Source organism: Glycine soja, chromosome 6 (genome assembly GCF_004193775.1).
Source record: "Glycine soja cultivar W05 chromosome 6, ASM419377v2, whole genome shotgun sequence".
Taxonomy (NCBI): domain Eukaryota; kingdom Viridiplantae; phylum Streptophyta; class Magnoliopsida; order Fabales; family Fabaceae; genus Glycine; species Glycine soja.
This window is the reverse complement of record NC_041007.1, coordinates 41932987-41959656: the sequence shown is the minus strand read 5'-3', so window position 1 is coordinate 41959656 and position 26670 is coordinate 41932987. Positions and strand designations below refer to the sequence as shown.

General features: G+C 31.8%; 1 protein-coding gene across 1 annotated transcript; it reads left to right on the top strand.

Moving 5' to 3' along the window:
• The first annotated feature begins 14570 nt into the window (after nt 1-14570).
• On the top strand, nt 14571-18566 carry LOC114416997 (G-type lectin S-receptor-like serine/threonine-protein kinase At4g27290). The gene is made up of 8 exons (XM_028382050.1): nt 14571-16010; nt 16159-16269; nt 16537-16608; nt 16962-17107; nt 17210-17420; nt 17545-17782; nt 17875-18025; nt 18110-18566. Exons 1-8 carry the CDS (start codon nt 14708-14710, stop codon nt 18413-18415), a joined length of 2538 nt encoding a protein of 845 aa, XP_028237851.1. The 5' UTR covers nt 14571-14707; the 3' UTR covers nt 18416-18566.
• Nucleotides 18567-26670: the final 8104 nt, after the last annotated feature.

The following is a 26670-nucleotide window of genomic DNA, read 5'->3' as shown; positions in this document are numbered from 1 at the left end:
ACAAGTCTTAAAGTCAGCAAAATCTAGAGTATTAAGTACGCCATCTTTCACTAACCTTTTAATCCTTTCAATGGAGATATGTCATAATCTCCGGTGCCATAACATAGAGGAATTCTCATTAATATTACACCTTTTAATACCAGTTTGAACATGCATAGAACTATAAGTGGCACTATTTTGTAAACCAAGAAGATAAAGACCATCACACAAGATACCATTCCCAACACATTCAGAATTATAAAAAAATTCAAATGATGTGTCTTTGAAATTAAAGGAATATCCAAACGGTACAAGTCTTGAAATAGAAATCAAGTTTCGGGAAAAACTTGGTATATAAAAGGTCCTTTCTAATTTTAAAATAAAGCCACTACTTAAAGTCAAAATGCAAGTTCGAATGGCTTCCACATGTGAGCCTAGCTTATTGCCTGATAAAATGCTTTGCTCACTTCCCACTGGTTTCCTTAGGTTTTGCATACTCTGTAAAGAATTTGCAATATGAATAGTAGATCCAGAATCAATCCACCAGGTGTTAATATTAACACTAACCATATTAGATTCATAACATACTAATGAGATTGATTTATCTTTCTTCTCAAGCCATTTCTGAAACCCGGGGCAATTCTTCTTCATGTGTCCCTTCTTCTTGCAAAAGAAACACTTTGTCACCTTCTGAATATTAGCTTGAGGTGGTATTTTACCATTCCCCTTTTGATTAGCTTGAGACTTAATTGATTTGTTCTTCCCATAAGCAGTAGTCAGCAATGCACTCTCACCCATCTCCATTACAAGCCTTTCTTCTTCCTGAACACACATGGTCATTAATTCATTGATAGACCATTTATCTTTATGTGTGTTGTAGGAAATCTTAAATGGCCCATATTCATGAGGAAGGGTGTTCAAAATGAAATGCACTAGGAAGGACTCAGACATATCAACCTCTAGTTTCTTAAGTTGAGCTGAAATATCTCGTATTTTCATGATGTACTCACGCACACCTTTCACACTGGTGAGCCGAAGAGAAGAGAACTTCATGATCAAGGTGCTTGCTAAAGTCTTATCTAAAGTGATGAACTGGTCATCAATGGCCTTAAGCAAGTCTTGGACCTTTTCATGCTGGTCAACAAAACCACGTATCCCAGCCGAGATTTTGGTCTTAATGAACATTACGCTGAGCCGGATGGATCACTCCCACCGCTCATATAGCGCAACGTCAGCTGGGCTACTTTCATCAGTGATTGCAGGTGGTTCGTCTTTCCTTATAGCATAGTCTATGTCCATCCACCCCAATTATAGAAGAATTCTCTCCTTCCATATCTTATAGTTATCTCCTTTGAGTTCGGGAACATCACATTAAATATCAGAAAAACTAATAGTTTGAGAAGCTGCAAAATCCAAAGGCTTATGTCAAAATTTGAGGCATACTAATCTTAATTGTATCTTTTACCAATGTAAACATACCATAAAATTGAATCTTGTGACATAAAAATTGCTTGTGGGCTAAATCTTTAATTCAATAAGAAACAATTAAACCTTATGATAGAATAATCAAATTACTTGCTCAATATTCATGCTTTACGGGTACAACATGAAAATAATTTAATTTCTATCGTAAATATTTACTGTATGATAAAATCGACAAATTATACATACATCATGATGCCTGTGGGTAAATCATGAAAAATAATACGTCATTTTATCCCAATTAATTATACAGATATAATAAAAATTCCTGTGAGATAAAATTCATTATATAAGTATAATTAATTACAATATTATGTCTAATTCCTTATATGATCTTTAACCAACTTAATATATAATTTTAATCAAATATAGATGTTGTGGCTAATCCATAATTCATCAAAATTATAAAGATCACTTAGACATAAAAATTTATTATATAAGAATAAATGGTATTTTGCATTTCGAAATCAAGATACAATATAATTATGAATAAGATTCTAATTTAATTTTATAATTGAAACATAATATTATGCATTTGATTTCATATATATATATATATATGCATAGAATAAAATTTTTCAGAATATATTCATGCATAAATTAAATCAAAATTCCAAAAACTGTATAGCAGAATGAGTATATAACGTATTAAAAATGACTACATATCAGAAAAACTTCACTAGTTTAGTGGTCTGCACATACTATAGCCTTCTTGGAGTCAAGGGTTTGACACCCAACTAGCACAAAACGTAGGAGTTTTTGTTTTTTTTTTTAAAAAAAAACACTATTCATCATCTTCAACCTTTAGCGGGTCAAACCCGACCCATACGCAGACCTGGTCATTTTTAAGTCATTTGGACACCATTTTTCATGATTCAAAAGCCAAAATTAAGGAAATCAAACAAAATACAAATTTATAATCTTATTTTTAAAAAAACAAGGCCCTTCATACCATAAACAAAATCAAATCGGAAAAATACCGAAAACCGAAAATGGATAAGGCAGAGGCAATTGTAGCTCTGATACCAAATGTTAGACTAAACTTTTAACCTGTGATATTACAAACTACAAAAGAAACACAGGTTATTAACAAAATGCGGAAAATAAAATCAAAATCATACCTCCAGCCATTGCCATGAAGAATTTCTTGTTTTGGTTCTTCCAAGTTCTCTCTCTTTCTTTCTCTAGATGGTGTATCAGACTGAATTCGAAAGGGATGAGCTCAGGGACCAAATTCATGTGCTTATATAGGCATTCTACCATCAAGAATGCATTTACTAGCCATTACCACTCATTATTGGCTATTACAATTCATTAGTGGCCATTACAACCCATTAACAGCCATTCAATTTGGCTTCCAAAACTGACGAGCGTTATAGATTTTCAAAATGCTAGGACCAAATTATTACAAGGCACACAAAACTCCAATCACCCTTTCTCTCTCTGGTCCATGAATACTAGTGTTTGCTAGGAATGTTAATTATGATTTTTCTAGCTCTCTGGAGGGTTCAATCGTGGGACGTTCTGAAGATGAGAGAAATGTGTGGCTATTAGAGTGTATTTTTTCAAGTGATTATGGTATTTTTGGTCTAAAATACCCCTTTCTTCCTAATGGGGGTTATCCATTAACAAGAGCAGCAAGCATGATTATTATCCCGAAATTTATGAGGTCGAATCAAATAAAAATTTATGGAAACACCAACCCAAACATACCATGAAAAACCAACGTCGAATCAAATGGGATCATCATTGCACAGACCAGTTACAACCTCACAATGGTTCTTAGAGAAATTTAGACAGAAAAGAAAACAAATTGGAAAAAAGTATAAAAAAATTGAAAACAAGGAAAATGGCACTACCTTTAACATTGATCCATCTAGTGATACAAATAAATACGCACCTCACAACCCAGTGAATAAGGAAATTTGAAAAACAAGAAAAGGCCTCGACAATTTCTACCTCCAGCTTCCAGTCTTCACAACACCGTTCAACAAAAAAAATTACAAACTTGTTTCCAAGTCATAGAAAACACGACTAGATTCAAAAGAGAGAAATAATAAATAAATAGAAAAAGGTTTAGGAAACCTAAGATTGAAAGAGCAACAAAGACCTAGAATCGGAACAAGGTCAAAAAGCACACAGATCTTAGGGAAAGAACAACAAATTCGAGAAGGATTAATCCAAACTCGGCAGTCATCGCACCACAACACCACCGCTGCGACTTCCAACCGCTACTGTTCTTTCAAGTTCAAAGTTAGGAACATTCTAGAGGGGTTAAGGATTTTCAGAAACTAAATAGGCAATTTAGTCCCTGACTTTGTACCCCTTTTGCATATTAGTCCCTAACTTAATGTTAAATTCAAAATAGTCCCTATCTATGCATAACTTTTGCAAAATAGTCCTACCGTTAAATTTTAAAGTAACGCTGTTAGTGAGGTCAATTTTAGTGCCACGTGGACTATCCAACGTGGCACTAAAGGATGACATGGCATAGCACGTGGACGTGTCTCTTAAAAGATGACACGTCATTTGATGATAACAAAACGAGTAAATAGGCAACTTAGTCCCTGACATTGTACCCATTTTGCATATTAGTCCCTATCTTTGCATAAGTGTTGCAAAATAGTCCTTAAGTTAAATTTTAAAGTAACGCTGTTAGTGAGATCAATTTTAGTGCCATGCCATTTGATGATGATAGAATGAGTGACTTCTTCAAATCTGATGGTTCTAAACCAATTGAGACACATATAAGAAAAAGAACCCACACACACTTGCACAAATAAAAAAAACCAAAAATCCACAACAACAATCTTATCTCTACTGTCGTCAACACTAATGGGTCACACATAAAACTTGAATTAGAGATATTGTTTACGAAAATCGAACATATTATCACTTGAATAAATGACTTGTTAATTAATAATTTATAAGTTAAGATTGATAAATTAATTTTAATTTATAAGTAAGTTTTGATTTATTTTTTTGATATTTTCTTTTAATTTATTTTTTAATTTAATTTAGTCCTTTTATTATTTTAAGGTTCTATTAAGTATTGTATTTTTCTTAAAAAATAATTTGATTAGATCCTTTATTTTTAAAACCTTTAATTAGGTTTTTTTTTTAAAATGAGTTCAATTTGATCATATTTAAAATAAACTTTGATCTTATTTTGTTAACAATTTTGGAGCAAATACATAAAATAGGACCAAATGAATTCATTTAAAAGAATAAAGGATTTAATTAAATATTTTAAAAATAAAGTACCTGAAGAAATTTTAAGAAACACAAAACCTAGACGAATCTTAAAATAATAAAAAATCAGATTAAACCTAAAAAAGTTAAAGGAAAAAACCTAATTTTCCAAAAAAATTATCTAAAGTGGGATTTTCTCAATAGATGTACAACCACGTACACACCGACATTGGTTTTTGTCTTTGTGGTACATTATTTTTACACACCAAAATTGACGCAACTATTTTCTTCATGGACTTGATGAATTTAGTTAGCGATTATTAGTTTCATTTTCTGTCGGTCTCTTCTAGGACTTTGAACTTCCTCAGGACCAGCTCAAATGGTGAAACCATGAAATTGACTTTGGTGCAAATAATCATTGTACGTAGTGTTCGAAATCCGAATTCTACGGCAGGCCCATATGAATTGTGACACTACTTGTTTATTGTTGACTATACTATTTAATTTTGCAGATTTTTTCCACGTGCAGATAGATGCAACACTATCCTATCCTTAATTAGCTAGCTACTTGGATCTACGCAATTACTTTGACCCGTTGTATTCGAATATAGTACGTATACTATTAAAAAAAGGTCTTTAACTTCATCATTTTAACATCAATTCTATAAAAATTAATATTAAAAATATCACACTTATAAATAATTTAAGTGTGTTAATATCGATTTTTTTTTTAAAAAAAATGGATGTTGTGTGTTAGTATTGATGAGAAAATCACATGGTTGGTTCAAAGTGGATCTTCTAGGGTGGAATTCACGCACCAAGAACAACAATCCAGAACGAGTTTTTAATTTCGTTCGAATCTCAGTCTACAGAATTCGGATTTGAGTGATTCCAAAACCAAGAAAAAGATGACGCTCTGAACTGCAATTTAGGCTCAAGAAACACTAAAAATAGATTCGTAAAACGTGCAAAATGAACCTAAGAAAATTTGAACTAAAGACCCATCAATGAAGGCTTTTAAAATGACCATCCTTAAGTTGATGGGTACCACAATAGTTTTTACAATGACCATCGTTAAACACAATATACCATGATGGTTTTTAAAGAACCGTCGTTGCCTACATCCATTTATTTATAAAATTGCCACCACATTTTCGTTAATGATGATTTTCTAAAAATTGTCGTTGATGGAGTGTTATTGAAGCCAATTTTTGCAGTAGTGGCCCCAAACCCTTACCCCCAAAGTAAGAAGCAGTACTGAGAAGTATAAGGTACATGTAGACATATACAGACAAATACACAAATATTTGTAAAGCAATGGAATTATGCAACCAACCAATGCCATAGATCCAAATCTAGAAGAAACATGAAACAAACAAGAGGGTGCAATCATTGCTCAAGAACACTCCCACTTTGCCGAATTTGCTCATTCATAACTTTTTCTTCTTCAAATATATAGTGCTTTTTGAGCACTAGGTGCGTAGGCAATATATATAAATATATAGCACTGACAAACAAACCATTCTATTAGTATATGATATACAATGCTTAAATAAATAATTAAATGCTACACACACACATTATATGTGTGTGTGTGTGTGTTAGTCAACACTAAACTTACATATGTAGCATTTGTAGAAATAAAAACACTATCTATTTTCTAGTTACATACAATGTTTGTTTGAAGAAGCGCTATCTATGTATATAAATATTTTTTTTAATAATTTAATTTGGTTCATTTTCATTTTTTGCAAACCCATACACACAATCCAAGCCATCCATACACAAAGACATTTCAAAAAGAGCTTATTTCATTTTGAAATTAACTTATACACAAATAGTTCAAGCTATGCTTTTTATTTGCAAACTTTCATGGTCAGTATAAAACAATGGTTGAATTGCTATACAGTGAAAAAGATGGCTCCTAATTAATCCCAAATAAAGTGGAAAGTATAATCTTTTCTTACATTTTCCACAAGGTATGCTTCCAACATGCCTAACATCCTCCGTAGCTTTGAGAATTGCTCTAACTTGATTGGCTTGGTCATTATATCAACAACTTGAGTCTGTGAGCTACAGTAGCTTAACTTGATCATTCTTTCTTTCACTAAGTCTCTTAAAAAATGAAATTTAATGTTTATATGTTTGCTCCTCCCATGAAACACTAGATTCTTTGATAGTATCGTGGAATTGTTGTCATATAGAATCAGTGTGTTCTTCAAGGCTCAGCTTCTCAAGCACTCTTTGAATCCAAATACGTTGACACACACAAGAGGCAACAACTATATACTTAGCTTCCGTGGTGGATAATGTGGCTACTGGTTGTTTCTTTGAGGACCATGAAACTGCTCCAGAACCAAATAAAAATACAAATCCAGAAGCACTTCTTCTATCATCTATATCCCTAACAAAATCAATGTCAGAATATGCTACAATCTTTGTGTTTTCCCCTTTCTTGTAGTATATGCCTAGTTCAGTTGTTCCATTTAAGTATTTTAGTATTCTTTTGGCTGTAAACCAGTGAGATTTAGTGGAATTGGACATAAACCTGTTGATCAAGCTTACTCCAAACATTAAATCTGGTCGAGTTGCAGTTAAATACATAAGACTGTCAACTACTTGTTTGAACAGAGTTGCATCAACTTTGGTTCCTGCATCATTTTTTGACAATCTTGTGCCTGGAACAATTGGATTCTTGACTGCATTACAATTTTCCAAGCCAAACTATGACAACACTTCTTAAGGATATTTCCTCTAACATATAAAGATTCCACTTGAATTCTGCATAACTTTAATACCAAGAAAACACCTCATTTTGCCTAAATCTGACATATCGAATTCTGTCATCATAGATCTTCTAAACTTATCACACATACTTCCATCATTTCCAGTATATATTAAGTCATCTACATAGAGACTTACAATTAAAATTTTACCTCCCTCCTTTGATTTTGTAAATAGTGTATGTTCATAAAAGCATCTATCAAATCCATTTCGAACAAAATAGGCCTCTATGTTGTTGTACCAAGCTCTTGGTGCTTGTTTAAGGCCAAAAAGTGCCTTTTTTAACTTGTACACTTTCTCTTCTTCACTCTTTTTCACAAAACCATTTGGTTGCTGCACATAGATCTCCTCTTTAAGTTCACTGTGAAGAAAGGCACACTCTTCACATCTAGCTGAAATACATTCCAAATATACCGTGCTGCTATAGCAAGTATTAAGCGAATTGTGTCAAGCCTGGCCACCGGGGCAAATACCTCTATGTAATTCATTCCATATTGTGGCACATACCCTTTAGTTACTAACCTGGCTTAGAACTTATTTATGTCTCCAGTCTCTTTAAATTTGGTTTTGAAGACCCAGTTGACTCCAATTGGCTTGACTCCTCTTGGTAGATCAGTTAGCTCCCAAGCCATGTTTTTCTCTATTGATTCCATCTCTTTCATCATTGCATTTCTCCACTTCTCACTCTTAATAGCTTCCTCAAATGAGACTGGGTCATCCTCGGTGACCATCATTACATTTAGGCCATTATCATCTGATAGACCTTCTCCTCTTTCGTAATCTTTCATCCAAACTGGTTCTCTCCTATTCCTTCTAACCCACCCTTCAACTAGAGCCTCATAATTAATAATATGAAAGTCATTAGGATAACTATCAGTACCTGTAGAATTGTTCTCAGCATCTTCCTTTTGATCCTCGATTTCTTGAGCACCAGTACTTTCCACAACATTTTCTACAGACTGTTCTTCTGCATTTTGCTTTCAATTCCAACCTTTCTATTCCTCAAAAACTACATCTTTGCTGATTAAAACCTTTTTGTTAACAGGATCAAATAATCGATATGCCTTTGATTCATCACTTACTCCTAAGTGAACACATTTCTTGCTTTTATCATCCAGTTTTACTCGGTGTTGATCTGGTATATAAACATGAGCCAAACATCCAAATACTCGAAAGTAATTAATAGTAGGCTTCACTCCACTCCATGCTTCTTCAGGAGTTTTGTTTTGTACAATTCACCAAAATTCACCACTCGGTGTATGCCATGGTTTTTACAAAATTCACCAAATTCATTTGAAGTGAATTCACCTCCTCTATCCGTCCTCAAACATCCAATGCTTACTCCAGCTTCCTTTTCAACCAGCACCTTCAACCTTTTAAAGAGTGAAAAGGTTTTTGATTTTTCATTCAGGAAAGAAAGCCAAATTTTGCGGGATAAATCATCTATGAAACTCATAATATACCTCTTGTTGCTACTTGATATTGGATTGATAGGTCCACATATGTCTGCATGCACAAGTTGGTGTTTGTTTGATGCTCTCCATAGGCTTTTCCTAGGCATAGGCTTTCGGTGCTGCTTCCCAGCCAAACAGTGTGTACATATCTCTCTTGGAATTGTGAGAATAGGTAGTCTATTCACCATTTGTTTGGAGGAAAATGTCTTCAAACTACTGTAGCTTAAGTGACCAAATCGGTTGTGCCAAAGTTGTGACCCTTCCTTTAGTTCCATCTGAAAACATGTTGAATTCAAGGGTTCCTTGGTAGCTGTTAGTACAAACATCCTATTTCCCTTCCTTTCTATTTCCAGAATCTATCCTCTTTCAGGATGAGAGAGTTTACACTTCCCATTCTGAATTAGTATAGACAAGTCTTTCTCTTGGAGTTGTCCTATGCTTAGTAAATTGTTCTTCAGTTCTGGAACGTAGTACACGTGTGAAATTACATGTATGACTCCATTAACATTTAACCAAACACTTCATTTCCCCATTACAACTATTCTAGTGTCATTGCCAAGTTTTACTGCATGTCTAGAGTTCTCATCTAATTCTGAGAACCAATCTTTGTTACCACTCATGTGGTTGCTACACCCGGAGTCGAGAAACCATTCCTCTGTCGTTCCTTGCTTAAAATCAAGATAAGTCATTAGTAAGAGTTCATCCTCTTGATCTACCTTGTTTTCCACCTCAACATAATTTAATTTTTTTCACAGGTAGGGCATTCATATTGAAAATGTCCAAGTTTGTGACACTTGAATCATTCAATTTTAGCTTTGTTGATTGATTGTCTCCCTCTTTCTCTGCCACGGAAAGAACCTTTTCCTCTTGCTCTTCCTCTTCCTCGCCCTCTTCCTCCCCTATCTTCATGTGTAATTTGCAGTGCCTGTTCCTCCTCTTCATGACACACCATCCTTTACTTATGAACTAAAAGACTACTCTACAGTTCATCGATCGTCATAGTGTTCAAATTATTGGATTCTTCAATCGAGCACACAACATAATTAAATTTTGGAATCATGGACCGTAAGATTTTTGTAGCAATAATGTTCTCTCGCATGCTTTCTCCACACGCCTTCATACTTTTAGCAATTTTCAAGTTGCGGGCAAAGTATGAATTCACTGTTTCATCTTCCTTCATTCGCAGCATTTCAAATTCTCGATGCAAAGCTTGCAATTATGCTTTTTTCACCCTTGTAGACCCTTGAAATTTTTGTTTCATAGAGTCTCAAATTTCTTTGGACGTTTCATCATTAAGGATAGTATCTAAAATTTCATGATCGATGGCTTGATATAGATAGTTCTTTATCTTCATGTCTTTCAATTGTTGTTCTTCCATGGCCTTGAGTTACACAGTTGTTTTATTTGTAATAATTGAGACCCCATGCTCTATCAAATGTCAATACTCCTTAGAGCGAAGAAAATTCTCCATGAGTTTCGCCCAATGATCATAATGCCCATCAAATCTAGCGATTGCAGGTTGCACATATTTGCAGTTGTTCAATTCTACCATGTTTCTTCTTCTTTTTCTATAGAGGGGGCTGCTGGTATCTTTTCAATTCTTAGGATCTTTAATTGCTCTTTTTGATAGTTTAGTTGTGAATAAATAAAATTCTCTTAGGATAGCTGATTTAATCAAGTTTTACGTTTATTAGGTTCAATTTTTTATTCTAGGATCAAGAGGAAGTGTTGAGGGATGATAAGAGCAGAAGCAAGGGCAAAATGTCAACATTATTGAGTTAGTGAAGAAGGTAATTGGCGCTTAAGCGTGAGATAAGTAATGCGAGATAAGTAATGCTTAAGCACCAATACCATGATAGGAAGGATAGGAACTCGCAAAGAGGAGGCCTTCAAGTTAGTGTCACTCCATGTGCGCTTCAGCGTCGGTCTATGTTTTTAATTAGCACATGTTGGACCTTATTTAGGCAATTTATGTATACTTATTCTGACACTTTGTAATTTTCATGTTTCTCAAGTACTTTTATCTTGCAAAAAGCTATGAAAGTTACCTCTTAAGCTCTCTCATGGTTTCTTAATAACAAAAATGCCTAATTGCGACCATTCAAAAAGTTGTGGCGGTTATAATTGTTACAAAACAAAAATTTCAGCAGTTAAAACTCCGTTGCAAAGTTGTCTATCGCAAGTCAAAACTGCGACGGTTTAAAAAACTGTCACAAACTATATATATATATATATATATATATATATGAATATATATAAAATTTAATGAGGGTTGTGAACCCAACGCAAAATGTAAAAAAAGCATTACCTATTCATTTCGTGAAGATTATACATCCAACACAGTTTTGGTTTATTTATTTTCATTTTTATTGATTTTTCACCCATTTAAAAGCACCCTAGCTTTTAGCGAATATGTTTATTACTAAATTAAACTCGAATTCCCAAAACATCATATCCACGGTACACTATAAGAACATATTACAACTTCATTGCCAAATCTAATTACTGGCTGACACAACACTATTTCAAATAGAAATTTCAGAAATAATTCTGAAAATTTTCAAGTGGCGAGTCAATAAGAAAATATCTAGAGATGATAATAAAAAGGACTAGGATTTTAAAACTAATAATTATTCTAAAATGATAAGTAATTTCTTTATATTTTTTTTCTAGGTCAGAGATCACGAGTATTCTTTAACCATTGAATAAGAAATTAATCCCGCTTGTGATGTGTGACTGTTGTTGACCTAAGCAAATTTTATACATGATAAAAATTAAATATAAATTTTTCCACTAAATAAATCATTTTTACATATATGAGTAATTTTTTTATATAGAACGTGGAGAAGGGTTTACAAATAACAAAAGTAATAACGATTAATAACTGTTTATAATATGGTACGTATGAAAATAGTTATCTCCTTTATTAAGACTTATCCTGGTTTTATTTCTATTATACCATTTTTCTTGTAATATTAAAAAATTATTAGATATATTTTCTATGTCTTAAGTTTCATTATTTTTTTTCCAATTATATACTTATTTAAAATTGTTCTTGGAATTAATATATATTTAATATTCTTAATATAATGCATATGATTATATATAATTAGAATTTTAATAAAAGAAAAAGGTACTTATTTCATGAATATGATTTAGTCACATATTATTTATTATTATTTTATATAACTTGCATTTAACAAATTTGTTATGTCATATGATATCATCTTAATGATCGTGCCCATAATTTTAGACATATTATACTCTCACAAGTTGAGTAGGTCTTTTTTTTTTTTTTCATTTTCGCTATTATTTCCTTCATTCTATATTTTTTTTATGATTTAGAAGACATTTTTTATTTTATTTTATGGCAAACGTATTTATATATAATTTAAAAATCTCAAATTTCATTAATTATTTTTTCAGTTTTATATATCCTTAATTAAAAATTGCTAAAATTGTAATTTATTTCAAGTAATAAATATTAAATAAAGATTCTTAATCCAAGTATAATAATATTTTTCATTTATTAAATACAGACAGTGTATATATTCTCACGCACAATAAAACTGTGTATATATGTAATGGAGGTAGTACTTAGTTTGTGAATTTTTTAATGAACGCAAGAATCAAGATAATTTCACATTACCACACTAATTTTCTTCGAGCCTTCAGAAACAACATGGCCTCTTTCTACAACCCATATATCAAGAACTGTCTAATTTGATGGTCGGGTTTCACGTGGCAACGAAACCCGACTCTTTTTTTCTTAAACAGAAATCATGTACATGCACCGTTTTTTAATATAGTTTTTGTCATAAAATTTTCTTCTATATAACAATTTCTTTTTTAAAATACAATAGAAGGATTACAAGGTTATTATTGTTTAATTATTAGAAAATCCATTATTTTAGTCAAAGAACGGCTGACTATGGATAATGAGATATTATTAAACAATAATTTTCTAAGATTTGAATTATGAATTCTAATCCAAGATAATCTGGAGTCAAGATGAACGGCGCATGTCGAGGTTGGGTATTGCTCTTGCGACCGTTGGTAGTTGAGAGATGGGGAATCTCAGTTATTAAGGTTGTAGCAACGTGAATAGGGGTCAAAGTTTATACTTTATTTAGAAGAACAGCTAGCATTCAATGTTTGAAATATATAGGCATATATTGGGGGACATTGGATGTGAAATGATGGATACCTAAATAAATCAGTGAATCAGGTAGGTGAATTAAAGAAGTTGAATAATCTCAATTTAGAATCTATAAGCGGAAAAAATGAAACTTGAACCTAACACTTTGATTAATTCCAGTAAAGTCATTTTCTTGGCGGCTTCGTGTTCTTGTGATCTAGAAATTTCTCAAAAAGTAAATCTTTATTAATTTTTATCAATAATTGTCTTCGAGATATTTTTTATTAATTGCAAATTTAGTCTCTCTATTTATCTCAAGTTCACGAATTTGATTTCCATATAATTTAATTCACCCATTGATTTTCCAATTTTTTTATTATTTTAGTCTTTAATCCCAAAATTAGACGTTGTTAACCCTTAATTGTTTACATTAATAGTCACATGTCGTATTTTTATTGGATATTAACTAGGTGCATGAAATTTAAACATTAGGTCAACATACAATGTCTAAATTTGGGATTAGGAATTAAAATTAATGGATTACAAAAAAAAAAGACTCGATTGATGAATTAAATTATAGGGAACCAAATTTACAATTAAGCTTATTTTTTAAAGGCTTTCTAAAAATTGAGAATTGACCTAGAGGGTAAAATTTGCCGGACTAGATAGTTCCATAACGACTTGATAATAGATGATAATTTTGATAGAGCAACCTATAGCAACTATCTCAGAAGATGAGAATTTCTTTCTAGTTAGAAAAATTAATGCTAATAATATATTCATTCGAACATACTCTTCATTATTAATTAAAATTTATTAAGAAAAATACAAATTTTGGTAGGCTCACTTCTTATTCAATAGTCTATCCCTTAATTTTATAGTTTTAATAAATTTTAACTAAGGTAAATTATATTTTTAGACTCTGAAGTTTTTTAAATATATTTTTTAGTTGATGAAATTTTTTTCATCCTTACTTTTAGTTCTTTAACTTTTTTTTCTATCCTTATTTTTAATCTTAAAATAAAATTAAAGAATATGATTCACAAGTTTAGCTAGGAATAAAAAACAGAAATTTTAAAAAGTACTAAAAGATAGTTGACCTTTTCAACTAATAGTGAAGTGTTATATAGAGTGAATTGCTAGCCCTCCATCTTCTACTTGTTTATACTATTTTTGGTCATTTCACTGACATTTCCAACAACTTGCAACCATATGATATTCTTGCCATCATCCAGAAACCCATAAATAAAGTAATAATTGTATACTTCAAAAATATTTTGAAAAGCTTACAAGATTTGTCTTTATAGATGTTACAAATTTCTACTACAAGTCTACAATCACACATTTCTCCAAGCCATCAGCATCACGACAAGATGATTTTCATTGTTCAACACTAACTAATTATCCACTCTGGTGAAATTTGTAACCCATGCATTAACTACTATGTTTTATTGACTTTTTTATATAAATTTTGTTGTCTAGCACTAGCTCCTCTTTCTCTATATATAGTGATTTCAGTTTTCTCTGTCATCAGCGTAGCTGTTTTATGCTGTAACGCTCAATCTTAGTACTTTTTTATCCTGTGGCAATCGAAGACCGTGACAGAAATTTACAACAATTCATGTATCCTTGCTAAATCAATTGAGCAAGACTACCTTGACCTCAATCTTAGTACTCAATGAGGTTCGTTCATTTTCTGATGAATATCATAATTTATACACTGTTTGACACTTTTCTCTTAGTTTTCGAAGCAGCAGGAACATCGTCATTCATAGCACAATACCAGTCCCTCAGTTATGGGAAGAGCATAGTTTCTTCCCCACGTGGAACCTATGAGCTTTGTTTCTTTAACCTTGGAAATCCAAACAAAATCTACCTTGGGATTCGGTACAAGAATATTCCAACTCAAAACGTTGTTTGGGTTGCAAACGGTGGCAACCCAATCAATGATTCCTCTACCATCTTGGAACTAAATAGTTCTGGCAACTTGGTCCTTACACACAACAACATGGTTGTTTGGTCCACAAGTTATCGAAAAGCAGCACAGAATCCCGTGGCGGAGCTCTTGGATTCTGGCAACCTTGTGATAAGAGAGAAAAATGAAGCAAAACCAGAAGAGGAAGAATATCTATGGCAAAGTTTTGACTACCCTTCTAACACAATGTTGGCAGGAATGAAGGTTGGATGGGACCTCAAAAGAAATTTTAGTATTCGCCTCGTAGCTTGGAAGAGTTTTGATGATCCAACACCAGGAGACTTATCTTGGGGTGTTACTCTGCACCCCTATCCTGAGTTCTATATGATGAAAGGAACCAAAAAGTATCACAGACTTGGACCGTGGAATGGTTTGCGTTTTAGTGGCAGACCGGAAATGGCAGGTAGTGATCCCATTTACCATTTTGATTTTGTCTCCAACAAGGAAGAGGTTTATTACACCTGGACCCTCAAGCAGACTAATTTGTTATCGAAATTGGTACTTAACCAAACCACACAAGAACGTCCTCGTTATGTATGGTCAGAGACTGAAAAAGCATGGATGTTTTATACAACGATGCCGGAAGACTACTGTGACCATTATGGGGTTTGTGGAGCTAATTCATATTGCAGCACTTCTGCATATCCAATGTGTGAGTGTTTAAAAGGGTTCAAGCCTAAGTCCCCGGAAAAATGGAACTCAATGGGCTGGACCGAAGGATGTGTCCTCAAACATCCATTGAGTTGCATGAATGATGGGTTTTTCCTCGTGGAAGGCTTGAAAGTGCCGGATACTAAACATACTTTTGTGGATGAGAGTATTGATCTAGAGCAATGCAAAACCAAGTGCTTGAATGATTGTTCTTGCATGGCATATACCAATTCTAATATAAGTGGAGCAGGCAGTGGCTGTGTCATGTGGTTTGGTGATTTAATTGACATCAAATTGTATCCTGTTCCAGAAAAAGGGCAGGATCTATATATAAGGTTGCCTTCTTCAGAATTAGGTAAATACTTTATTAACTTTTCCATTTAATCCTTTTATTATATATTCTTCGCACCAGAGTTTCAATCTTGTCTTTGAGAATTTAAGCTGGGTCCAGCCGTGTGGAATTTAACCATTGTTGTTTTGTTTGATCAAATTCAACCCTGAAGAGTCTATCAGGGACAAGAAGGACTCAAAAATAATAATAATTGCAACCTCCATCGGTGCCACTTTAGGAGTTATACTTGCTATTTATTTCGTCTACAGAAGGAACATTGCTGGTATATTTTTTTCTTCTCTCTAACATTTCACTAAAAAAAATATGGCGGAATAGTTCTGTATGTAATTTTAAATGAAAATACTGCTATTTGTTAATTTCCTTCACAAGAGCTGTTATTGGTTTTTTAGAGTATCCTTTGAAATGTTGGTTAAGTGGCCTTATAGCAAGGTTCTGTTTTGTGTCCCTTGAATAGAATTTCATAGTGATACATTTTAACGAGCGAAGGCAAAAAATGAAATTCACATGATACTTATGTTTTGTTTTCCAGAGATGTCAAATGCAGAAAATAACCATGAAGAGCCTCTGCCACAACATGGACATAACCGATGGAACATTGCTGGTAAATTATTCACCCATAATTTTTCAGTAAAATAATGATAGCTCTTTTTGTATATATCTTTTGAAATTGAAAATTGAAAATGCTTCAAATTATCAGGAAGCACTTGTATTGTAGTCAAAGCTTAACAGGGAATTTGAGGCCAGGTGGCTTTTTAACATGACCTTAAATCTCATATGGGTTTAATGACAGGAGTTTCAACTTGCTACAGATTATAGAATGAGTTCACATAATATATTTACTGTTTCCTTCTCCAATTGATATTGCAGATTTACATTTTTAAACCACTTCCAATCCCTCTTCATGTTTCATAATACTACTGAATGCTTTAATCCTTTTTTTTTCTTCTGTTCCAGATAAGTCAAAGACAAAAGAGAACATTAAAAGGCAGCTAAAAGATCTGGATGTGCCATTGTTTGATCTGCTAACAATTACTACGGCCACTAACAATTTCTCGTCGAATAATAAGATTGGACAAGGTGGTTTTGGACCTGTATATAAGGTAAATTCAATATTTAAGCACTTAACAGAGAAAAAAGCAACTAGGGTCCAAGATGAATTATTGTTATAGAAAGCATTTTCTCAAATGAATGCAATTATGCAGGGAAAACTTGTGGATGGGAGAGACATTGCCGTCAAGAGACTCTCAAGTGGGTCTGGACAAGGAATAGTGGAGTTCATAACAGAAGTAAAACTGATTGCGAAGCTTCAACACCGAAATCTTGTAAAGCTCCTCGGCTGTAGCTTTCCAAAACAAGAAAAATTACTGTTATATGAATACATGGTTAATGGAAGCCTAGACTCCTTCATTTTTGGTATGTAATATGAAGAATGCTTAGCTAGGTGCACTTGTATTTCTTTTATTTCAGTCATATTTTGTGGCTTATTAATCTTGAAAATCTAATATTCAACAACACATTTTCATTGCAATAACAACAGATCAACAAAAAGGTAAATTGTTGGATTGGCCTCAACGCTTCCACATAATTTTTGGAATTGCTAGGGGACTTTTGTATCTTCATGAAGATTCCCGATTAAGGATTATTCATAGAGATCTCAAAGCAAGTAACGTTTTACTTGATGAGAAGTTAAATCCAAAAATATCAGATTTTGGAATGGCTAGAGCTTTTGGAGGAGACCAAACTGAAGGAAACACAAATAGAGTAGTTGGGACTTAGTGAGTTTCTGTCCAACTATACAAAATCACAATTTATTTATTTTTATTTATTTTTCTGTCATTTGAATTTTTACTATAATTATTTCCTGTAGCGGATACATGGCTCCAGAATATGCTGTTGATGGGCTATTTTCAATCAAATCGGATGTTTTCAGTTTTGGTATTTTATTGTTAGAGATTATATGTGGGAACAAAAATAGATCTCTTTGTCATGGAAACCAGACTCTTAACCTTGTTGGCTATGTAAGCACTCGAATAACATATTTTTTTATTATTTAAGCTGGAGCATGAATAACTAACTTCTTTTTTCCTTCTTTTATGTTTCAGGCATGGACTCTTTGGAAAGAGCAAAATACTTCACAGTTGATTGACTCAAACATAAAGGACTCATGTGTCATCCCAGAAGTATTACGATGCATCCATGTCAGTCTCTTGTGTGTGCAACAATACCCAGAGGATAGGCCAACCATGACCTCAGTAATTCAAATGTTAGGGAGTGAAATGGAACTGGTTGAGCCAAAAGAGCCTGGTTTCTTTCCAAGGAGGATTTCGGATGAAAGAAATTTAAGCTCAAATCTAAACCAAACGATTTCAAATGATGAAATAACCATTACCACATTAAAAGGCCGCTGAAATTTAGTTTCAGGTGAACATATTGCATAGGTGCAGATTATGCATTGCAAGTACATTCAAGACCAAAGGATTTTTTTGGTCAAAACTTGTTCCGTTGTTCTGATGCGTTTGTGCAGTTATGTATAAAAATTTAGTCACATAATTTTTAAAACTGGTATTATTGTTAGAATTGAGATTTTTCTAGATAATTTGGAAATAAAATCTGTAGGATATATGTTGTTTTAATATTTTCTGATATGTAATCCGTTAAGTCAACATGTAGTAGGTGAAATTAGGTGACAATCCATGTTTTGAGGGAGGAGTTATGCTTAATCAATGTCACCCACTCTTTTCTTCTTGTAACATTGTATTTTTCCCAAAACAAGTCACTGCACGTATCTTGGAAAATTCAGGTTGAAAATAGAAGTTCTGAACCTGTGTTCTGTTTTCTCTATTCACTTTTTATTTTCTACAATTTTTTTTCCTTGGAAAAAAAAAAGCAGATATTAGTGTACAGAATGTCAATGACATTTTGTTCTATAATAAGAAGTTAAAAAAATGGTACATGTCTTAGTAGTGGCTTCACTCTCTCTGAGGATTCCATCACTACATGGGAGGACTTTAGCTACAAATTCCGTGTAATTCTCTTGTTGGTGCAATAATACCTGGAGGATAGACCTTCCATGATGACCTCAATTGTTCCAATGTTAGGGAGTAGGATAGAATTGGTTAAGCATAAAGAACTTGGCAATTTTTTCAAAGAGGATTTCAGTTGCAGTAAGTTTAAGCTCTGAGAATCCATGTTGAGGTAGATTGAAGCACTTTTCTTTGAGAAGTGTCCTTATCTTAGGAAACAGTATAGACAAGCAGTTGCTCATAACGCAGGAAAATCTTTACCATCAGAGTTTTTCTTTATTGAGGTTAGTGGACCCAATGCCCATGAAATTAACATAATTTTGTTCAAGACAGTGTTTTAATTTACCATCAGAGTTTTTCATAATTTTCTTTGTGAACCCTGCTGTGACATATTTATATAAAGCCTATTTCAGAAATTATTTTTAGAATGTCACTTGATAAATGTGATTGTATCGATGGAGCCTTAAGCTTTAGTTTTCGGCTCCAGAAGTAAATGGAAGTAAGCTCAATGCCCAAACTACGCCTATTCACGACTATTTCCTTGCGAAGAAAAATGCAAAACAATCAATCAAGACAAATATAAAAATTTTCTCCCTCATCTGGAATTTTGGTTTCACTTTGGTCTTGTAAGTTTAACAAATTTCACTTTGCTTCTCTAAAGTGTAATGGTTAGATCAAAATCTTCCTTTCGTTAGTTTTCCTCAGTAATAGTGTTAATTTTGACTTACATGGCAAACATTAAGCTAAGTTTGTCATTTGTCATTAAGTTCATCAAATTAGTGTGGTAAGCTAAGGAACAGAAACTTGGTCTAACAAAGATTTTTGGATAAACTATGTTTTAGCCCCCAATTTTTTTTTTAAAATTTATGGTTTTTGTTCTCAAACTTTTTTATCACTTATACACATTCATGAACCTTTCTTTCGTCCAATGTTTTTGTCATTTTCTTTAATTTTGGCCGTTAAGTAATGAGGTGAAATTGTTTTCATTATTACTAACAAAAACACAAGTGTTATTGGGCTGATGTGTCTACATTTTTATTTCTCTATTCCATTTTTTATAGTAAGATTTAATTTCTATTTCGATTTCCTCGTCATGAAATATACAAACATTTAAAAAGTATGATTTTAAAATTATAAAATGTACTTTTTAAAAATAGGTTTATAATTACGTAGAGTTTCTAAAGTTTTTTCTTCTTTTGATTTTAGTTTTCTAGAATTTATTATAATTTTTAAAAGAAATCAATACTTTAAATTTACTTTTTATTTTAAAAATAGTTTTCATTTAACCAAAATATTGGATTATTCACTTCCATAATTATTGACATGTAGTTTTACAATTTATTTAACTTTAAAAAGAAATGAAATTTCAAAACTTGAAAACTGAATTAGACGAAGAGAAAGTTTTAAAATTAAAATAATAATTTACATTTTTAAAATAAAAATTAAGAAATCCATTCTTGATTTAATCAAAATGGTGGGTTACTTACTTTTATAATTATCGACATGCAGTTTTAAAATCTATTTAACTTAAAAAAAAGAAAGAAAATTTTAAAATTTGAAAAACTAAACCAGATGAAGATGTGGTTTTAGTATCCGGGTTCAATTTTAAAATTAAAATCATAATTTCCACTTTTAAAATAAAAATATCCATTCTTAAAAGTTGGTTTAAAATTAAAAATCTTACCTTATATGGCAACAGTGGATCACGGGAATATTTTTTCTTCTGTGTAAGTTGTGATAGCAGATGAAAGAATGGAAAGAATGGAAAAAAGAAAGAGAGAATGTGGTAGCAAGCAGGGAGAAAAAGTAATTACAGTACCATTTTTGACAAACTTTAAAAGAAAATAAAATAAAATTTAGAAATGGTACAATAGTATGTTAATAGATCATTCACAAACCTATAATTATGAAAAAAAAATACAAAGATAATAGCTTATTACTTGTAAGAGATTCATTAATCATATGGGTACTTAAAACTGAAAGAGGATCGATGGGGAAGAAACATGTTGATTTCTCTTTCTCAATTCAACAGTGTATCTGCAAAATATGAAAGACACAAGATTTAATGTGACTTGTTTTAACTTATTTGAATCCTTGTAGTTACGATAAATATACTCAAACAATTATTATATTTCTGCATTTCTATTTTAACTTATTTGCATTTCAAATCTGCATTTCTATTTTTTAGCAAACGAGGGAAGCGAAAGAGAGAGAAAAGTAAAGCGAATTAAGCAAAACAAAACAATTATTGTTGAAGGGCAAAACAATACCTTCAGAGTCTGAGCACATCATGCAGAGGATGAAGGAGAAAAAGAACCAAGGAAGGCAAAGTGATAAAATGAAAAATATATAAAATTTAAATGTTATTAACATTGAAAGGAGTGAACTTTAAGAAACCACACACCTTATGATAAAGTGAGAGACAAGAAAGAGTGAGTGAAGAGAAATATAGTTCATAAAAGTTGAAATTCAAATTAAGTGTAAATAGATATTAGCACAAGGAGAATTGGAAAGTATATGCCTAAATATTTGAAATTTAGTTTTAAATTTATCGTATAGGATTTTTTCTTAAGTTTCAAAAGAAAAGAACATTATTCGTATCAGTTTAATTTTAAGATTAGGATAAGGTTAGCCTTTTAATTTCATGGTACTCTTGTTCCATATATAGAATTAAAAATAAGTTAAATAAGCTAAACTATTTCACATAATATGTCTGTTTTTTCTTTTTTTTCTTTTTAAATATTCTCTTCATTCCATTATAATTCTCCTCTTAGGTTGTTTTACCAATACTAAGAAGTATTAATAATAAATAGATGAAAGAGAATATTAATTTTATAAAATTATTTTTATTATTATTAATTTTTTAATTTTTGTGGCTTATATCATTAATATTATAAGAGATTTAAGAATAAAAAAAAATTAATGATAAGGTTAAAATAATAATTATTTTAAAATAATTTTTTTCGTTACCCAGAATTATCATGGGACGGAGGGAGTATATTTTCTATGTAAAAAACAATGTGTATGTAACAAATTTCCCGAATGGTATAGTTTCAAGATGGCTGAGGAACCATCGATTGAGTTGCCACCTTCTTCAACCTAAACAACGTTTTCAAGTGGAATATTCTTGTACCAAATCCTGATTTAGATTTATTGGGATTTTCAAGAGATTGAAGAAACCAAGCTTAAAGATTCATCGTGGGAAAGAAACTATGGTCCTTCCATAACTAATTAAGGGACTGGCACCGTGATAATAAACTATAGTCCGCTGCTATGAAAGCTACGAGACAAGAGACAGAAAGAATATAAAGTAATCAAAATAAGAATAAACTTCATTGAGTACTAAGCTTGAGAGTTAGTGCTTAAAACAGCCACGCTGAAGACTAATTACAAAACTGAAACCACTATATATATAGAAAATCCAGTGCAAGACAAAAAATTGATGCCTATGTGAACTGAACTAATTAAGCATGAGAATGATGGACTCAAACTTTTGTACAAATTATAAAATTCACAAGAGTGGATTAGCCAAGTGGCTCGGTGGTGAACAATGACAATTGACAAGTCACTAGTACGTGATGCAGAAGGCAGGGAATATCAGAATAATATGTGATTGAACTAGTAAATTTTAACTTCGTTTATAAATGAAAACTTTCTAAGCTTTTCAGTAGAATTGAATTTTCTGGGTACTCTTTTATTTCAAGGTTAACTTACAGGTTTTGTTAGCTTCTGTCTTTCTAGGGTGTGTCTGGAAGGACCACAGTCTTCAGTAGTATTGTTGTTCTCGGTCACTGTCCACGACTCCACATAAACTAATTGAGACATCTGCAGAAGACTGTAGCATGGAAACTTCAATTTTGGTGTCTATAGGGAAAACTATACTTAATTATGATATAGTGGTCCAGGAAATTTGCATATTATAACCCGATTCTCACGTCTCTTTGAATAGAGTCCACTATCAATAAATTTGCCTTTGCCTTGAGAAAAAAAACTGTCCATCTGTTAATTGGTGTGTTTTGTGCCTTTTTTTGCATTCGTCCTGAATAGTGGTCCTCTCTATATATACTCATTTATTTCATTTTCACCACATTTATTTATAATTTATCTTTCTTTTAATCACATTAATTACTTACCATATTTATCATTATCTCCACTACTTTTCCCCTTCCCAATCCACCAACAAATAACAGGTGGACGAGTACTATGATCCTTTTAAAAATTAGTTTTATATTTTATAAGATACATATTTATTTTTTCCTGATTAAAATTCATAATATATAAGTTATATTATAATTAAAATGTATAATAAAAAACATCTTTAATATATAAATTATTTTTAAATTTAAATTGAACAGATAAAATATATTTTTAATTATTGATAATTTTTTAAGAAATATTTAAAATTTAATTTAGTTATAGATATAAAAGATGGTACATTGAAAGAGGTAGAAAATTAAGCAAATCAATTTATTCTACATATTATAAATGTATTTATTATAAATTTTATTTATATAAAAATATTTGTTCTGTAAAACGTAAAGACTAAAATACTAGTATTTCTAAAAGAAAAATAGTAATCATCCACCTTTTCTTGAGTGGAATGGGATAGAAAAAAAAAAGAAAAAGGTGGAGAGAGATGATTATAGATGTTATAAACTAATTCTAATACCCAATTGAGAGCAATGCACGGGAATTTGGAGTAATTATTAATGCATTTGATATGAAATATTTATTAAATTTTAAGTTTGTATTTAGTCCCTTATCAAGTAATGCATGGGGAAGTTGAATATTTATTAATGTGACCTATTTGGTTGTTTATCTTATTTTTTATTTATTTTGATCATTTATCTTTTAAAAAGTTGATTTTTATCCTTTATCTTTTTAAATTAGTTCAAAATGGTCCTTCTGTCAGATTCAAGTTAACACTTATAATGATATTCAAATATTAACAGTCAAAGCCACCACAAAATGAAAATAAAAAAAAATCACATAATCCCCAAACTATTCTAGTTCATTCTCTCTTTAGAACCGTTAATCTCCCTCAAAGATAAAAATTTTTGGCATCTAATCGCTCCTCATCAACTTCATCTCCTTACATAATCAAAGTTGTCCTCATCATTTCACTTTTCAATCTTTCTGAATTGGAACCCTTTTACACTGCAAATCTCAAAATGCAATGAGAGTGTCAGATTCTGCTCATGATAGACCTAAGCGAATGTGATTATCCCTTCGCCTTCATTGTCACTGCATGTAGTGCTCTCTACATCACACACAACAACAAAATTATCTCGTTTGATGGGATCACCAAATACATTGATCTATGGCGTCGTTCAGTTGAATTTGATTATTATTCATCATTTGCATGTGTAGTTGTAGGATTTTTTATCCAAAAGAAGATCAGGGTTGTGAACGATAAAACTAATTTATTAGCAGTATATTCTGAGTGCTTTTTCTTATTTTTTGTTTTATTATGGCCTTTAGCCGCTGGTATTTAAATAACATTGATGGTGTTAACTTTAAATTAAGGAAAGTATTATTTTGAATCATTTTAAGAAGATAAAGTATCAAAGTGAATTTATTAAAAGATAAAAGATCAAAATGAATAAAAAAATGATCAGATACGTCATTTGACCTAAATTATATTGAGCTCAAATATAAGTAAGTTTTAATTACTTTTATCTTATTTAATGATACTATCTAAAAAAATACTTTCAATTAATTGAGAATTTATTTCTAATATTTTTTTTGTTGTTGATATCAAGTTTCAATTAAAGACGCTTGGGTAAAAGTTTATTTCTTATGTTAATTTTTCTTAAATTTAGGTTTGGAGGAAGTATGTCTAATAGTACGTATATACAATGTCAGATTTCAGATTGAAGGTCTTAGTTTAAAACTGAAAAATAAAACCAGAATTCAGATTTGAAGATGAGGTAACTTTAGCAGGCAAAGGAGGGGCAAGATTTACACATAGGGACGAATTCTTGAGCCTTGGTTCCTTTTCAGTATTGATATCTGATAGGAGGTTGGGTGGGTTAATTTTTAGAATTAATAACAGATGGGCTATTGGGAGAGTGGGCTGGTGTTATTTATTATTGGTGAGTGCTGTTTTGTACTGAAAATTGACATTGTATTTTTAGCTTTTGCCCACCTTTGTGCTTAGGTAAAGACACCGACATGTGATTTTTGACTTGGGGAAAAAATTTTATGATCATGTATCAAAGAATTATTGTGGAAAACTTTGGAGAAAAAAAGGAGTGTGCATGGCTTGTATACAAGCTATACAAAACTTGTATGAAGGGATAATCAATAGTGTAAGAAATTCAAGAGGTGAAATTAAACACTTTTCTATTGGAATAAGATTACATCAAGACTCAGCTTTAAGTTCTTGTTTAATTTAGTATTGGAGGTGCTTATTAAGGCATACAAAAGATTATCTCAAATTGCATAATTTTAGTGGATGATGTAATCTCAATTTAGGAATCAAGAGAAGAAGTTAATATATAATAAGCTTGAACTCTACAGGTATAATTTGGAAACAAAGGGATTATGCTTAAGTAGCAATAAGAAGGAGTATATGCATTGCAACTTTAGCAACATACAAGAGAATTTTGGCTTGGAAGTAAAATTGGGAGATGTCATACCATAAGTTTTTAAGTTTAAATATTTGGGATCAATCATACAAGATGATAGAGAAATAAATGAGGATGTGACACATAGGATAGAAGCAAGATGACTTACACGGAGAAATGCATTGGGAGTTAATTGTGATCGCAAAGTACCTATCAAATACAAATACTAATTCTATTGTACAACTATATGTCTAACTATACTATATGGTGGTGAATGTTGGATTTTAAATGGATAGCATGAAAGAAAAGTGTGGTAGTAAAAATGAGAATGTTAAGATGAATGTGTGGTCATACAAGAAATACAAAATGACTTTATATGAGAAAAGATTGGATTAGCATCCATTAAAGAAAAGATGATAGAAAATCGGTTAATTAAAGTGATTTGAGGATGTACAAAGAAGGTCACAAAAGGGATCAATTAGAAGAGTAAATTAGATGATTTTTGACCCAGAAAAAAGAGAAGAGGGAAGACCAAAAGGGATGTTGAAAAAAATCATCAAAGGAGATCTTAGACAAAATAATATTTTTGCAACTTTAGTTTTTAATCATGTCAAATAAAGTTATGTAATTCTTGTAATTGACCCCACCTAGTGAGATAAGACTTTAATTTTCTGTTGTTGTTGTTGCACAACTAATGCTTAAGCCGATATTCTTATAAAATGAAATATTTTGCCTATCACAAAAAAATCAGATTTGCATTGCCAACGAAATACAATGTCAACTATACCTTGAAAATCATTTTGTGCAGTACCCTATGTTGTAAACTCAGTTTAGCCTATACATGACAAGAAAACTCGTATCCGTGGGTATCCGTCCGAATCCGTCCCGACTTTGACGGGTAATACCCGAGTTGACCGGATATGGGTTCGGGTTCGGGTTTTTCCCGATAACCAAAAGTCGGGTATAGATACGGGTATGAAATTACTAGATTCGTCCCGACCCCGAACCCACCCTGCCACTTAAAATCTTTAAATTTTTTGCATAATTTAATCAAAAGGCATAGAATTTTTA

Bases quoted from the DNA above. Each gene is read 5' to 3' on its own strand.
- LOC114416997 (XM_028382050.1), top strand. From the start codon at position 14,708: ATGAGGTTCGTTCATTTTCTGATGAATATCATAATTTATACACTGTTT. The intron at 16,011-16,158 runs GTAAATACTTTA...TCAACCCTGAAG, and splicing joins GTTGCCTTCTTCAGAATTAG to AGTCTATCAGGGACAAGAAG. The intron at 16,609-16,961 runs GTAAATTATTCA...CTTCTGTTCCAG, and splicing joins TAACCGATGGAACATTGCTG to ATAAGTCAAAGACAAAAGAG.